General features: G+C 35.2%; 2 protein-coding genes across 2 annotated transcripts; one reads left to right on the top strand and one right to left on the bottom strand.

Moving 5' to 3' along the window:
* Positions 1 to 2,018: 2,018 nt before the first annotated feature.
* On the top strand, positions 2,019 to 3,941 carry LOC306888507 (leptin-like). Its single transcript, XM_079446857.1, has 3 exons — positions 2,019 to 2,103; positions 2,928 to 3,124; positions 3,227 to 3,941. The coding sequence occupies exons 2-3, from the start codon at positions 2,978 to 2,980 to the stop codon at positions 3,593 to 3,595; spliced, it is 516 nt and encodes a 171-aa protein (XP_079302983.1). The 5' UTR covers positions 2,019 to 2,103; positions 2,928 to 2,977; the 3' UTR covers positions 3,596 to 3,941.
* LOC306888506 (RNA-binding protein 28-like) lies at positions 3,913 to 15,447 on the bottom strand. Its single transcript, XM_079446856.1, has 19 exons — positions 15,100 to 15,447; positions 12,087 to 12,254; positions 11,876 to 11,997; positions 11,725 to 11,800; positions 11,516 to 11,608; positions 11,159 to 11,230; positions 10,990 to 11,062; positions 10,730 to 10,908; positions 10,434 to 10,500; positions 10,215 to 10,324; positions 10,048 to 10,124; positions 9,820 to 9,955; positions 9,625 to 9,689; positions 8,738 to 8,893; positions 7,473 to 7,622; positions 6,767 to 6,841; positions 6,425 to 6,663; positions 6,214 to 6,331; positions 3,913 to 5,174 (listed from the first exon to the last, which is right to left on the bottom strand). The coding sequence occupies exons 1-19, from the start codon at positions 15,215 to 15,217 to the stop codon at positions 5,037 to 5,039; spliced, it is 2,232 nt and encodes a 743-aa protein (XP_079302982.1). The 5' UTR covers positions 15,218 to 15,447; the 3' UTR covers positions 3,913 to 5,036.
* Between the last annotated feature and the right edge of the window lie 1,026 nt (positions 15,448 to 16,473).

The following is a 16,473-nucleotide window of genomic DNA, read 5'->3' as shown; positions in this document are numbered from 1 at the left end:
CTATCTATCTATCTATCGTTCTGTCTGTCGTTCTATCAATTATTCTATCATCAATAACATTCTCTGTTCTTATCTGCTGTTATTACTGAGATTACAGATTAAATGTAAAAAATCTAACAATGAGATATTAAATTAGTTTGTATCAAACTTCAACTTTATGTATCATCCTTTAAACTGATTGTGGGGTTTCAATGCATATTATCCAAACTCTAGTTGTGCTGCAAAACTCAGTCACAGTGTGTTCAGTGTGGGGGCTCTGTTAACTCGCTTGCAGGAGACACCACAAGATCTGTACATTACAGCAACCTGACCACCCACAGTTGGGCTGTCCCATGACTCACAACACCAACACCTGACTGCACAATATGCTAGATCAATGTTTATGAACCTTCTTCCTGGAAGACCCAACACTGCACCTTTTGAATGTTTCTTTTAATTGACGCACCTGAATCTACTGATTAGCTCTCATTAAAGATGAATGGGCTGTTTAAAATATAAGGTAAACATCCCTAATGTGCAGTTTTGGGTGAACAGGGATGCTAAATAATAGCAGTGCCGTCTGTAATGGTGAACAGACAGGTAAGTGAAATTCTTTATGGAAGCTTTTATTAAAATGGGGTCTGCTGACTCTTAGGCATCCATCTGAAATAGCCAGAAAGTTGCTGTGAAAAATCTCACTGCCTCACCATAGTTAGCAAAATGAAATGACTGTGTGATTTCAAATTTATACATATAGGTTAAAAAAAAATTATTTATGAGTTTTAATCTGAAAATCAATCCAACCAGCTTCAGTGTGAATCATAATATTATACATTTGATTCCTAGCTAGCAAATGTTGGGAAAGCACACCCTTAAAAAAACAGTTATTTGGAACCGTAATTTTTAATTACGGAGTTTATGGGAAATATAACAATTAAAACCAGTTCATCTTGAGAAAATGGTATCACAAAGTTTAGAGCTGTTGTTCTCGGGTGAGGAATATTTAAAAAATCTAAAGAACCTTTTGTGGAATGCCAAAGTTGGAACCGGAACTGGTCTGTTCTACATCTAATTTGGAACCTTTTTGTTTAATTTGTACAACTGCGGCATTATTACAATATTTATATTCTTCCCCAGATATTCTCCTCTCCATCTGTTCAGCATTCATTGCTATATTAAACTATACAGCGTAGAGGTTGGCCCTGACTGTCAATGTTGTCCAGCTACCATTAACTGGCAAAAGACCAGCAGGAAATTCATGCTGGTCATTTCAGCAGGGAATATATTTTCTCTTTATTGCACTGTTTAAACTAATAATACTACATGTACTAATATATTTCTATACGCACAGTATGCATTTGTATCAGGATCCACTCAATAAGTGGGTGTGAAATTGTTTTATTAGTTTGGAGAGTTCCTCAAAGTGCATCCCTTGGGGACAATTCTGTTGTAAGACAAGCTTATTGTTTTACAAGCTACAAATCCATAGTGAATTGTAACACATCCCACCACTGTCACCATGTGATCGGTATGTATTACAATGACAAATATTTGTAGTACATGCATGCAGGTTTGTGTTGTGCTTGAGGTGCCAGCGGGGGTGTTGTCCCCCCTCATGCTGTTCTGCACTGGGAGAATCAGGGAAGGAAAGGCTGAGGTGATTCACACATGAGTCAACAGCTATCAGCTATATAAGCCTGACCACTCATGGAGCCTGGGCATCATACAGTCCTCAGATCGCAAAGGTAAGTCCCCTTCGCTCTCTCTCCACTCATCACCACTCACACTATCTGCAGCTGATACACTGGCGTTCTCACTAATGATGTGGATTTTATCATCTAACTTTACATTTATAGCCTTTAAATTGCTATTTTTATAATTTACATTATGGAGAAACTAAGCTTAATATTCCACACAGGGAATTTAAAAAAAAAAGATTAGTGCTTTTGGAATGAAGCAATCATTGTTTATACAAGGGCAACATGTTCTTTGGGGAATTTACCAGATATTGAAATCCTAACTCGGGCACAGAGGCTGTCGTTTTGTTCATTTGGAAGTGAGATTGAACATAGCAGAAGGCGTTTAGAAGACCGAAGTGGCCTGGGCTTCGCTGACATGCTCATTGTGAGGGATACAGGCAACTTTCATGTGCAAGGAATCCACTTTTTAATGTTGTATAATTTTATTGGACGGTCTGTTTTAATTTGAATTAGCAGTATGATTTGAGAGAATCTGATATCGGAGATTAAGTGTCATGTACTATCCAGGTCAACAGAAATATCAAGCCAGGATTTCAAGATTGCTCAATGATTAGACACCGCTTCAGGACTTTACCATTTCTAGATAGAAAATATCCTTTTGTAGTAGTACTTTACTACAAGTGATTTCTTAATGCGGTTTAGAAGAATGCATATATTGAAAAAATAGGCATTTTGCTAATAAATTGTATTTAGGGATGCAGATTTAGTCTAAATTAAGCTGTCAATCTATAGAAGTTAGCTAGGGACCAAATCCATTCGCTTTGTATATTATGCACACGATTGTACTTTTATTTAGTAAGCATGCATTAACAGGATGCATTTTAAAAGTTCTTTATTAATGCTTTATTTTAATTTTCTATTCATCAAATCTAGGGGAAAAAAGAAAAAAATGGTTTCCATTTAAAATATTTAGTAGTACAATTGTTGATAAGATATTTCTTGAGCACCAAATAAGCATATTAGTATGATTTAATTCCCATTCATTCAGCTTTGCCATCACAGGAATAAATATACATTTTAAAATATATTGTACAATTATTTAAAACTGTAATGTAATTTCACAAGATTACTGTTTTTACTGCATTTTTGATTAAATAAATGCAGCCTTGGTGGGCATACAAGACTTCTTTCATATATATTAAAACATTTTAATAGATATTCAAAATGATGCTTATTGTTCTATTTCAGCAGGTATTGCTGCGCTGTTGCAAAGTTAAAGACCACTCAACACAGGAAGCATGTATTTTCCAGCTCTTCTCTACCCCTGCATTTTGGGCATGCTCAGTCTGGTTCATGGCATTCCCGTTCATCAGGATAGCCTGAAAAACTTGGTCAAACTGCAGGCAGACACCATCATCCTCAGAATCAAGGATCACAATGAGAAGGTAACGGGTTAAAACTCGGTGAACTTGTTTGCAAGGCTTCTGTTCTGTTGAACTCAATGAGAGGATTCATATATCCATGCTCATTTGTGTCTTCTCTTACAGCTGAAACTATCTCCAAAGCTTGTCATTGGCGGTCCAGAACTTTACCCTGAGGTTCCTGCTGATAAACCCCTCCAAGGTCTCGGGTCTATCGTGGACACCCTAACTACCTTCCAGAAGGTTCTTCAAAGGCTGCCCAAGGGGCATGTGAGCCAGGTACACAACGATTTGTCAACACTTCTGGGCTACCTGAAGGACAGAATGAACTCTATGCGTTGCACACTCAAAGAGCCAGCTAACGAGAGGTCACTGGACGCTTTCTTGGAGGACACCGCCACCCACCACATTACTTTTGGGCACTTGGCTTTAGACAGACTGAAACAGTTCATGCAAAAGCTGATAGTTAATCTGGACCATTTGAAAAGCTGCTAATTTGCTATTATTGTAGCATTAAAAATATACTATTTATTTATTTAAAACCTTGTATATTTATAGTCCAAAGCAGCATTTTGGCACAGTTTGATATGAACAAATTTATTCCCTGATATTAAACAAGAAGCTAAAAATGCTGTTGCTGCGTCATGGCATGCCAAACAATCTGTCCTTGCTACGTGAACACTAGCAATCTGATACCTGCACACATTGCCATGTAATTCTTCATGCTGTCTGCAGGATGACATCAGCATTTGCTGAGCGTGCTCAATGATGTCACTGTGTTTAGCAGAAGCAACGAGGTCAGACTCTGCTGGGAAGCTGGAATCATGTTCCCATTTTATTTCTTGCTGCAACACCAGCATTGTACACTCTCAGAAAAAAAGGTACAAAAGCTGTCACAGATGTTACCTATTTCAAAAGCTACAAATATGTAGCATTACAGTACTAATATGTAACTTTAAGGTACTGAAATGCACCATTTAGGAGTAAATAATACCTTTTGAAAGGGTACTGCCCCAGTGACCGGGGAATGGTATAATAAACTCCTATTTTCCTACACCGTATGAATCTATGCACTTTGAATATCCTGACTATTGTTGTTATTTTTGTATTTTGTGTATTGATGCATTTTTTTTATAAAATGTTACCAATAAAAGAAATTCCAATTTATATGGACACTTTTGCTATTTATTGTGGCTCTGTTTATGCCAACGCAGTTTGCGTATGTTTGTGGTCATTGCATCGTTTCCCAGTGGAACCAAAAATTATAAATGCAGCATTAGAATCTTTTTAAAAGATAAATCTATCAACAACAGACTTTCACTATATAACTTGCCTGTAGATTATTAGCTAAACACACAACCATTTTGACATCTGTTGAATATCATATAGTTTTGTAAGGTCAAATCTAAGGTCCTTTTTTATATATTGCATCAAATATGAAGTTATTTATATTGGCCATAAGCAACCCTGTTGTAGACGTTTTAGTCATAAAAAAACAATCTGCTGTTGGTATGAGTGTTGGTATCTTATTTTTTTATACAGCAATAAAAACAAGTTTTGTCAGACTTCATCTGTTATCAAAGTTTTAGTAGAGCAGTTAATGACAGCTAAACTAATGTAGGCAAAGTCCATATTGACAACAGTTGACTATTCATTCTGTCTACAAAAACTGTGTGCCAGAACAGCAGGATATGGAACTCTCTTGACAAACATATGTAGTTCACAAAACATCCCCCCAAAACAGTCCGTTACACATTGGAACCACCTCTGCATTCTGTTATCTATAAAGGAAATAGTTCTGAGGCAAACAAACAACATCACATGGTGAAAAACTGATTTTTTTTCCGTTTTAAAAACTCATGAGTCAAAAGTATTAAATTTAGTCCTTCTCTGAGAGGTTTTCAACATTTTTACATGTTCTTTCAGTCTCACTTGTTCAGCTGAACCATTTGCTCTTTTTGACTGCAGTCTTAGTATTTGATGTTCCCATTAGTTTCTTTTTGTACTGGTTCACCAGTGTGTCAAAGCGGACATCCTCTCTGTTCTGGAACTTTCTCTTTGCAGGTTTGCCATTCTGCAACAGAATAAATATAATAATTACAACAGATAGATAACAGCGGTTCAAACAAGTGGTACAACCAAAAAGTATACAACTAATACTGTTCACAGCAAAAAAATTTAAAATCATTAATAAATAAAAAAAATATTTATATACAGTATATAACAGTGATTACAATGATAAATGTTTGCTGACCACCAAATCAGCATATTATAATGATTTCTGAAGGGTCATGCAACACTGTAGAGTGATTAAAATTCAGCTTTGCTTTCAGAAGAATAAATGTTAATGAATTTAGAAATGTATAAAAAAAATATAAGTACATACAGCCATGGCCAAAAATATCGGCACCGTTGGGAAATATGATCAAAGAATGCTATGAAAATTAATCTGCATTGTTAATCCTTTTGATATTTTATTTTAAAAATTCACAAAAATCTAACCTTTCATTGGATAATAAGAATTTAAAATGGGGGGAAATATTATGATGAAATAAATGTTTTCCTCAAATAGACGTTGGACAATTATTGACACCCCTAGAAATTCTTATGAGTAACATATCTCTGAAGTATATTCATATTCACAATTTTGAGCACTCCAGGGTGATTATGAACATGGAATTATCCAGCCATGGCTTCCCGTATCACAGAAATATAAATAGGAGGGAAAACAAAGCCCAAATTCCCTTAATCATCCATCACAATGAGAAACACCAAAGAATATATTTCTGATGTGCAGCAAAAGATAATTGAGCTTCACAAGTTAGTGAAGTGGCTTTAAGAAAAGAGCTAGAACAGTGAAAATTCCCATTTCCACCATATATATATATATATATATATATATATACACACATATACACACACACACACACACATACACGTACACACATACATACATATACATACACATACATACATATACACATACATACATATATATATATATATAAAATAGAAAACTGTCACTTTAATTATTTATAATAACAATTTAATTAATAATAATAATTTTTTCTATTAGGTATATAATTTATAATCTCTTCAACTCTTTGGCTTACCGGTTTCCTGTTCATGCTGGATTTCTCAATGAAAGTAGACACCTTTCTCTCTTTCCTGCTGGGCACTTTCTTCTGTTTCTTGGGTTGCACCATGGGTTGTTTCCCTTTATCACGTTTCCTGAGGAATAGTGTGAGGGTCATTGTACATTATAGTTTTTTAATTGTTGAATCAATGGTGCTGGTTCTGTTTCACTTGTGCAGTGAGTTGTACCTGATCTTTGGGCCTCTGTGTGAAGGCATGTGCAGAACCTTGGACCGTTTTTTGCCGTCCTTCAGTTCGACATGCTCCACCTCTGGTTTGGTGATAAAGCCGCTGTACTGACTTCCTTGTTCCTTCTCCTGTTTAACAACATTAGCTGCATTTCCTTTTCTCAAGGGTCCTTTCTTCACCAAATGTTGCTGCTGCGGCAGTTGCTCTCCTTTTTGGCTACTGCCCTTTTTGAGTTGCTTCTGTGGAAAACACATCAAATTTGACAATTTAATTTAAGCTATTTAATTTTGACATTTTCAAAACGTCACACTGATAGGAAACCAAGATGCAGCTGAGCCTCACCTTGCTGTTTTCCAAACGGGTGGCTTTAAGTTTCAGCTTCCTTCCATCCTCCAGAGAGAACTCAACTATGGGTCTCTGACGGGAACAACACAGGACATGACATCATCAAATCAAACATACTTCACCACTGGTCTTTCTCAATCTTCAGCTGTTGCGCAATGCTAAATCTTTTTCTAATTTATATTAAGTGAAACAGCCATGAGTCTTGGCCACAAGTGCTTGGGAATAGAACGATTCATCTTATTTTTGAGAAGTTACATTCAATACTGACCAAAACACATTCCATTGAGCGTCAGAGGAATGCATGTTTATATTGTATCGTGGAAAGATTGGCAGACAAATATGTGGTTTGATTCGTTCTTTAGTGCGTTCCTTTGTCCTTTTTTGCAAAACACTGAAGGGCCACTGCTGTGAAGATGGCAATAAAGTCCTTAATAACAGGCCCTCAAAGTGCGTTTACACACCAGCAAGCTATAGCTAATATCATTTAATACCGTTCCCTAATGCAATGACCCTGAACATACTTCTAGGAATTAAGACAGTCGCCTCAGTAGCCTTTCTAGGAAATAATTCGACTTGATAGAACAACAAACAGGTTATCAAATATCCCTTTTTTCTAACAGTGCTCTCAGCAAACAGTGAGAATTAATTTCCAAATAAGGTCTGATTTTGGGATTTGAACAACAGAGAATTTGTTGTGGTCTACCTTTTGGGGTCCAAACAAGTCTGGGTTGTTGTTGAGGTGACGTAGGGTTTGTAGAGCATGTTCATGCTCTTTAAACTCCACAAAGCCATATCCCAGAGACTTGCCGATCACCTGACCCCGAATAGGCTTCTTGTCATACATCACACGACACTGTAGGCACATATATACAGAGAAAGAGACAATCAGGAATTCTTGTTGTATATGCAAAAGTTACGGCATAAGTTTATGCTAACAAAAGCACTGGCTAAGTTACACAGATAAAGGTGATACTGGCGATTTGGGTCATTTAGGTAACACAGGGTTTCTGCTGATTTTATCTTCTCTTCAAAGTGATTTTCTTCATCAATATTTTTGTCTTGTTTTAAAATCGCAAATGTCTTTAGATTCTTCCATCAAGATAAATGAACTTGAGAAGGAAAATCACATCAATTAAGTCTTGTTTTATGAGAAATTGATCAAAATTGAAAATGGTCAAAATTGACTTAAATTTTATGATACTTTTTTTTCAAGTTTATGATTAAAACAAAAAGAAATATCTGCCAATGTGCTCATAAAAATCTACTTTCAAAAGAAAAAGTTTTCATACACCATTGACAGATCTTTCAAACATAAACTTAATTTTGTTCAATTTATCAGAAAACAAGATTTCATATGTTCAATTTGCATCTCAGGTAAACATATCGTGATTTAACAATGTTTAGATATTTGTATGGGAAAACAAAAATACGCAGGAAGGTTTAATCTTTTTTGTTTTATTTATTTATTTATTTATTGTGCAGTGCTTGCAACATTTAATGTTATGACTTTACAAATGTATTTTATTTGTATATATATATATATCTTAGAAAAAATAAATACATTATATATTGTATATATTATATATGTTTTTAACATTTATTTTTTTCCGACATGCAAAATGAATGATAGGCAGAGACAGAATTTCAGACTGGTTAATTTCAGGTCATAATGACATTTTGCGTCTGGCATTACTCAAAAAGTAAATAAACACCACCTTAAAGTTTGTAGGTTAGAATCCTGCAAAAGCTGCTCCATGAACTACAACAATTGTGCCTTTAAAGAAGATTTTCTTGGATGATAGTGAAACCTCCTGATGCTACCCAAATAACAGTCCTGCCCTCTAGTGTTACTAGAAAGAACTGTACTACTGAATACTGAATTTTGGTTGGCTATTACTTGTTTTTTTTCTAGCACTTGGGTAAGAAAAGCACTACTTTCTGCAGATTAAGTGTGTTTGTGTGTGTTACCTCAGTAATGTGGACCCCTTTACCACCAGCAGCAGAGAGGCAGAGCTTCTGAAGTTTCTGTTGATCCACATTCTTAGGCAGGTTATGAACACACAGCCGTGTTTTAGACACATAAATGTTAATGTCCTTTAACTTTGCCCTTTTCAGCTCCTCAAACTGACAACACAAACAAAAATAATGTTAATCAGAAAACATGCAGAAGAAATACACTTTGGTCCCCTTATACACCTGGCATCATTATAAAGCAATTAGAGCAATATAGAGTAATAGATCAAATAGATACCTTATTTTTTATCTGCCAAAGTGACAAACTATCTTGAAGAAATGTTTTTTTTTTTTTATGTTTAAGTGACAATTATAAGCGTGTATGTGCCATCTCTCATTTTGAGTGAGAAAGTGCAAACAGATCTCTAAGTAACAAAGATTATACAGCCACCATCCGGATACAAAGTGCTTATTAATGCCCGGTTTAAAGTTTGTGTGCCTTTTATTTATTTTATTTACTGTATTGATTTGGATTTAGAAAATTCAGTGTATTAATTATTAAAATTGAAGTTTAGAATAATTTTCTTTAACTGAAAAAAAGATTAATAAAACATTAGATGGGGGAAAAATATATATATATTGCCTTGGCACTAAAATGAAATACTAAAATGTCTAAAATTAAGATGTAAATAAAATGTATTAAAGCCACATAAAATGTTTGAAACAAAATAAAAATGACAAAAACTAAATTACTAAACAAAAAAAACATATTACTTGACAAAATTAATTGACTAAAATTAAATAATTAGTTAAGTACCAACATAAATTTTAACAACACTGGTCAATCAAATTTGAGAGCTAATAATGAAAAGGATGACCAAAATCACACTCTCCATACTCACTCTTGTCCTCTTGGCCATGTCAGTTTCTGAAACTCCCTCTGCAGACTTGGATCCAGGACGAATCACTGGAGAAAGTTCAAGAGGTAACCGGTTAAATCAGGTGCACATATGTGCTTCACTGCTATTAGCTACCCCAATTTAAGGTCAGTTATTGGTCAGCTGACTGGCAGCATTTTTGTGACTGGCTTTACTCACAGCCCTCTCTGGCGAGGTAAAGGTTCCTGGAGCCTGTGTGAATTTTCACTTTCTTGTCCTTGAATTTGGTGGCGTCTTCTCGGTTTACGGCAGGCAAAATGTTCAATCTCCTGCCATCAACCCTAATGCCACCAAACTAAAATGCACATATGCATCAGCACAATAATCCTGTGTTTACTGGTATAATACAGTATAATTCTTACAACAGCTGCAGGACAACAAACTCACCTCTTTTTCATCTTCAGCAGCAGCAGCTATACATTTGTCTGCCGCTTCTTTACTTTTGAATTGAGCAAAAGCACAACCTAAATACAGACAGACATGGAAAAAGAGAGAATTACTTTAAAGAAAGAACTTTGATTCCATACAGGCCGGGGTTTGATGACTGAAGCTACCTTTTGAATATCCCGTGTCTACGCTCATCACCACACGTATGTATTTTAGCTCACCAAACTGCAACAAGACTTCTTCTAAACCCTCTTCATCTGTGTCAAAGGCCAGATTTCTGACAGGACCCAAATTTAAAATGTCAATAAAAATGAATTCCTATTTTTAAAAAAACATCTGTTATTGATTATAAATACAACGAGAGAAGTTCCTTGTATGATTCTCACCGGATGAAAATGGTTTTTCCCTCATTCACATCTGAAGGAAGAGGGTCTCTCTTCTTCTTTGGGGGAGCTGAGGAAGGAGATTTATAAAGAGTCATTTACAGACATTAAAAAAAAAATTAACAAATGTCAAAAAATGGTTAAAACCTTAAAATTAAGGTAATAACATGTTCTGAAACAAAAAATATAATTTAATTCTGAATATATATGAAAACTACAATTTCACTCTATACTAAAACAACATGATATAGTATATCAGTCAAGCTAAAATAACACTGCTATAAATAAATAATAGTTACTTTTTCCCTCAGTGTCAGAGTCATCATCATCATCATCGTCGTCTTTTTCGTCATCACTGTCTGTCTGCTGAGATTCAGAGTCATTTTCTGAATCATCCTCTTCACTACTATTGGCTTCATCATCATCCTCATCCTCGGATGCCTCTTCTTCTTCTGACTCTTCTTCCTGTGATGTGGGCCTTAACACAAGACAGACCTTATGTTAAAGTCACTGAGTTCATCTTCACATACTTTAGATCTGCTGCACTGCCTGAACTTACTTTTTCTTGGTTTCTTTTTCATTCCCATCAGCTCCTGCACCTTTGGAATTCACATTCTCTTCTTTGATGGTTCCTACAAGATATGATGGTAGATGAACTTTCAAAGCTTTTTACAACTGCATCCACAAATAAATTATGCTGATGGAGTTTAAATGAAAAAACACATTACCAGCTGCTCCAGCTGACTGGTTGGTGAGATACTTGTCTTTTGCAATGGCCCAGTCCACAGCCACCTGTCTGTCTGTGAGAAAGGATTAAATAGCATTTTATAAAATCATATTAAAAGTGAAACTAGAAGTGCCAATTTACACACCTAATCAAAAGTTTGGAATGATTAAGATTTTTTGTGTTTTTGAAAGAGGCCTCTTCAAGGCTACATTTCTTTGGTATACAATATAACAGCAATATTCTGAAATTATTGCAATTTAAAAATCTGTTTAATGTTTTAATATAGTTTAAAATGTAATATATTTCTGTGATGGAAAGCTGAAATTTCAGCAGTCTTCAGTGTTAAGAGAAGACTCACCTTTGATCTCCTTCAGGTTCATCGCAGCCAGAGCTTTTCCAGCTTCTGCCATGTTCTTAAACTGCACAAATGCAAAACCTCGCTTCTTTCCATCTGCACAAACATGATGACAACAAAATAAGGTGGATGGCCATATGAAAAACAAATGGTAAACAGAACCTAATAAATGCTTAAAAACAGTCAAATGCACTTGTTAGTCAAACATTTACCTGGTTTTAAGGGAATCTTGGCCTCCTTCACTGTTCCAAACTCAGAGAAGATCTGTTTTAAATCAACTTCTTCACACTGCAGATAAAGCACAATATCACGTCAACATTACGCATTCATCCTTTATTCAACATCAGTATTTAGTCGACTTACCTTAAAACTGAGATTTCTGATGATCAGTCGAGCTTTCAGTTGGGTCTTCTTTATGCCTGTACTCTTTGCAGGACTTTTGGTTTCTGTCGGTTCATGCTTTGGTTTCTTTTTATCTTCTGAATCTGCATGAACAGTTCAGACTCATTCATTACAGACCCAAAAAGAGTGTTAAAAACCATCCAGGAGTAAAATATAAGCATAAACATCTAACCTCCTTCTGTTTTGACTTTCTTCTTCTTTTTCTTATCATCAGGTTTTTTCTTGGCCACAGTTACAAATATATTCTGGCCTTCAAACTCTCTGACTTCTTTTAGGGCCCGCTGTGCATCATCTTCCATTGAGAATGTAACATATCCAAAGCCACGACATTTTTCAGTCTCTGCAAACAGCACACATTCACATTTCTATTAAACCAAGAGACCACTAACACAGGTAATTCAGATCTATACATTTCATTTGACATTTGTGATACATTTTTATTCTTGTGTTTGATAGGTTGAAAAAGAGGAGTTGATGTACACTACCGTTCTAAAGTTTAGGGCTTATTTAAGACATTCATATTTTTATTTAGCAAGGATTAATACAATTGATCAAAATAGAGGCATTTCTAATGTCACTAAAGATTTCTATTTCAAATAAATGCTGTTCATTGAACTTTCTATTCAAAGGATGAAAAAAAAATGCATTGTGATTTCCACAAAAATATTAAACAGCACAACTGTTTTCAGGATTGATAATAAAAAGATGTTTCTTGAGCATCAAATCTGCATATTAGTAGTGGTGCTGATTAAGAACCACTTAATAAATTAAGATAACTTTATTTCTGCCATTAGAGGGAATAAATTACATTTTTAAATATACAGAAATGGAAAAGTTCTCAAAATTGTAATATTTCATAATACTACTGTTTTACATTGATCAAAGCATAAGTGAGTTATTTCAAAAACATTTTGAACTCTTACTGACCCCCAACTTTTCTCAAGTGTATAGTTCTGCTTTCCTTTAACTACAGACACTTTTATGCCTCAGAGATTCGAGATTTCTTTCTCTATTAAAATCACAATATAACAAATCTTGAAAATATTATATCATGCTTTCAGCTATTTTCAAATGTTTTTTATTAAATAGAATAAAATATGGATTTTATATTCATGACCCTTGTCCCAGAGATTCATCTAAACAGAGTATAACCCAACTTAAATATTTATTTATATTCATTTTAATTAAATATTATTTATTTGTATTATTACTCGAATTCTTACACAAATTGCCGATGACCACCTTTTTTGACAAGTAATCAGGTACTTGGTTATTAAAGAGACAAGTGTCAAAAAGGGCCTAGAGGTGAAACCTAGGTGTGATTTTGAGAGAGAGAGAGAGAGAGAGAGAGAGAGAGAGAGAGAGAGATAGAAAACCAAAATCTTTGCTTGCTTTATTGACTTTGAGAAAGCTTTTGATTCAATCTGGCATGAAGGATTCTTTCTAAAACTACTGGAGAACTGGATTGGAGGGAAAACTTTCGATCTAATCAGTACCATGTATAAAAACAATACATGTGCTGTAAAAATAGGGAACAACCGAACATAATTTTTCTCTCAACGACGAGGAGTTAGACACGGTTGCCCATTGAGCCCCACTCTGTTTAACATATATATAAATTAATTAGCCAAAGAATTAAACAATTGGACTGCCCCCGGCCCAACCCTACCTGAATCAGAAATCAAATGTCTCCTCTTTGCAGATGATTTAGTCATTCTGTCAAAAACAAGAGGGACTACAACAGCTCCTCGACATCATAGCAAAGGCACTGAGAGTCTTCTATATGATCAAAAATACAATTCAGTATCAAATTCCAATTCAAACCTGGCTAAAAATCCTAAAAGCAATAATCAAACCAATTGCACTATATGGCAGTGAGATATGGGGACCTCTAAAAACCCAAGATTTCTCTAAATGGGAAAAAGAAGAAATTGAAATTATGCACACCCAAATTTGTAAAAACATCTTAAAAGTTAACAGAGCGACCCCAAACAACTCGTGCAGAGCTGAATTAGGACAATACCCACTATTAATTAATATTCAAAAGAGAGCTGTGAAATTCCAGCAGCACCTGAAATACAGTGATCCGAGCTCTTGCCAGGCTGAAGCCCTGCAGTGGCAGGAGCAGAACCTGCAGAAGAGCGCACTTTTACAGCTGGTACTCACACTACACCCAAACCAGCACAGCACAATCAGACAGTTACAAAAACAAAACTACATCGCCTACTGGAAAGATGCCACTAAAATACAAAAGAAGATGGAGCTGTATTTACACCTGAACAGAGACTACAAACCAGCAGAATACCTGATCTGTGTAAAAGATCACAAATTAAGAAAGACACTAACGAAGTACAGACTGAGTGATCACTGTCTGGCTATAGAGAGAGGACGGCACAGACAAAGATGGCAGCCACAAGAACAGAGACTGTGTTCGCAGAAAGAGCTGGACAGAGGAACATTTCTTACTGCACTGTGATTACTATCACAACATTAGAGCTGCATATTTCCCCAAATTCTAACAAATTAAACCAAATTTTATGGCATTACCAAATGCAGAAAAATTAAGTCACATTTTAGGAGAAAATTCCAAAATGATCACAACAGCAGCAAGATATGTATCCGCCTGCCACAAACTAAGACTATCAGCCAGTGGACAAAACTGAAGCAAGATCATTTCTTACATGTTGTACAAAGGTGTTTTTTTTTTGTTTTTTTTATTATTATTATTGATTTATTTTAGTTTTTTAACAATGTCTTAAATATTTTTCTTGTTTGTAAAAAAAAAAAAAAAAAAAGTATACATGTACATATTTACTTAATTATTTTACAGATCTATTCTTGTTCTATGTATTATATAAACTTGTTCCTTATTCATGTAATGGACAATGCTTTGGCAATACTGTGCAGGTCATGCCAATAAAGCTCATTTGAATTGAATAGAGGGAGATAGAGAGAGAGAGAGAGAGAGAGAGAGAGAGAGAGAGAGAGAGAGGGGGGGATAAAGGGAGATAGAGGGTGATAGAGAGAGAGAGAGAGGGAGACAGAATTGGTATTACTGACAACTTTTTATGTGACAAATATGATCAAGAATAAAGCACATACCTTCACTAACTCTTGTAGAAAATACGATTGTTTGTTCCAGTAAATAACACTCAAACCACTAACTGTTGTATTTATAAACTCACCTCTGTCCCTGACAACAAAGCAATTCTTCAGCGGTCCTATTTCAGAGAAAACCTCAGCGAGGTTTTCATTGGTGGCTGTTGCAGGTAATCTCCTGACAAATAAAGTGACTGCAGGCATGTTCTTCTTCAGCAAACGTCTCTAAAACAGCGCTCTTGATTACAGACTCTGGCAGATACTGTTATATACAAGTCGCGATAGCATTATTAAAGATCTTGTCCTATGAATGTCTGGAAGCAGTGCAGCAGCAATAAACACGTTTCAGTTTTCTCACATGTTTCTGCTCTACAGGAAGTTGTCAAGGTGGAGCTTCTTCGTTTGTGTGGCTCTGCGCGCTCAGGGACTACACTGACACTTGCTGGTCTGGAGAAGCATGTTTGTGTGGCTCTGCGCGCTCAGGGACTACACTGACACCTGCTGGTCTGGAGAAGCATGTTTGTGTGGCCGAGTTGAGATAATGCTGAGATGTCAAGCCCAAACATTACACAAAATTACCATAAAAGTAGTCCAAACGACTCTTGTGCATATATATGCTAGCTTTGTGGAAGGAACAGATCGTTACTCATAATAGTTGACCGACTAAGTCAACCGACTGACTGAAAATATCCGAATGAAACACTTTTTATAGTGATTTTGCGTCACCATATTGTATATAAAAGATTTGTGTTCCACAAAACGACACGAGGGTGCAAATAATGACAGAACGTTTCCATTAATTATGTTTTATTATTATTATTATTACTGTGTTTGCTATATATATATATATATATATATATATATATATATATATATATATATATATATATATAAATTGAAAGGGTAAAACATCAGGACTGTGGCTACTTCTACGGAGAACTTCTGAAAACAAGACAATGAGGTAAGTTACCTACTGCGTGCTGGTTTAATATTTTATTTTATTTTAAATACGTTTTACATTTAGTCTTTTTTTAAGTCAGATTCAATAGAATCAATGCTGCTTTTATCATTAAATCTTCCGAGTATCTCAATGTCTTTCTGCTCTTGGTCACTAGAGGGCGACATCCATTCATTAATATCTTATTGCCATGATTTTGCACTGTAGGATGCATCAAAAAGTCACAGAAAAAAGTAAACAGTAATGGTATTAGTAATTATAAATGTAATTTTTTTTTATAAATGTAATAATAACTTTGTATTATAGTTTAAATATAAAGTGGCTGACATAATATTCCATTTCCTTTAAGCTTTGCTTCATGACAGTGTGTCACAGACGTCTTCTTTTTGGCTAAAATAAGTGCTCTGAAGTAGAAATCTTGGAATTTTCTGCTAGTTTAACACAAATTGCTTAATTGTTTCAGATATGACCAAGTAAAAATGTTTTAGTTTGTGTGTGTGTG

This window comes from Barbus barbus, assembly GCF_936440315.1.
Source record: "Barbus barbus genome assembly, chromosome: 22".
Lineage (NCBI taxonomy): Eukaryota > Metazoa > Chordata > Actinopteri > Cypriniformes > Cyprinidae > Barbus > Barbus barbus.
Note: the sequence above shows the minus strand (reverse complement) of the source record. Positions and strands in the feature narration are given on the sequence as shown.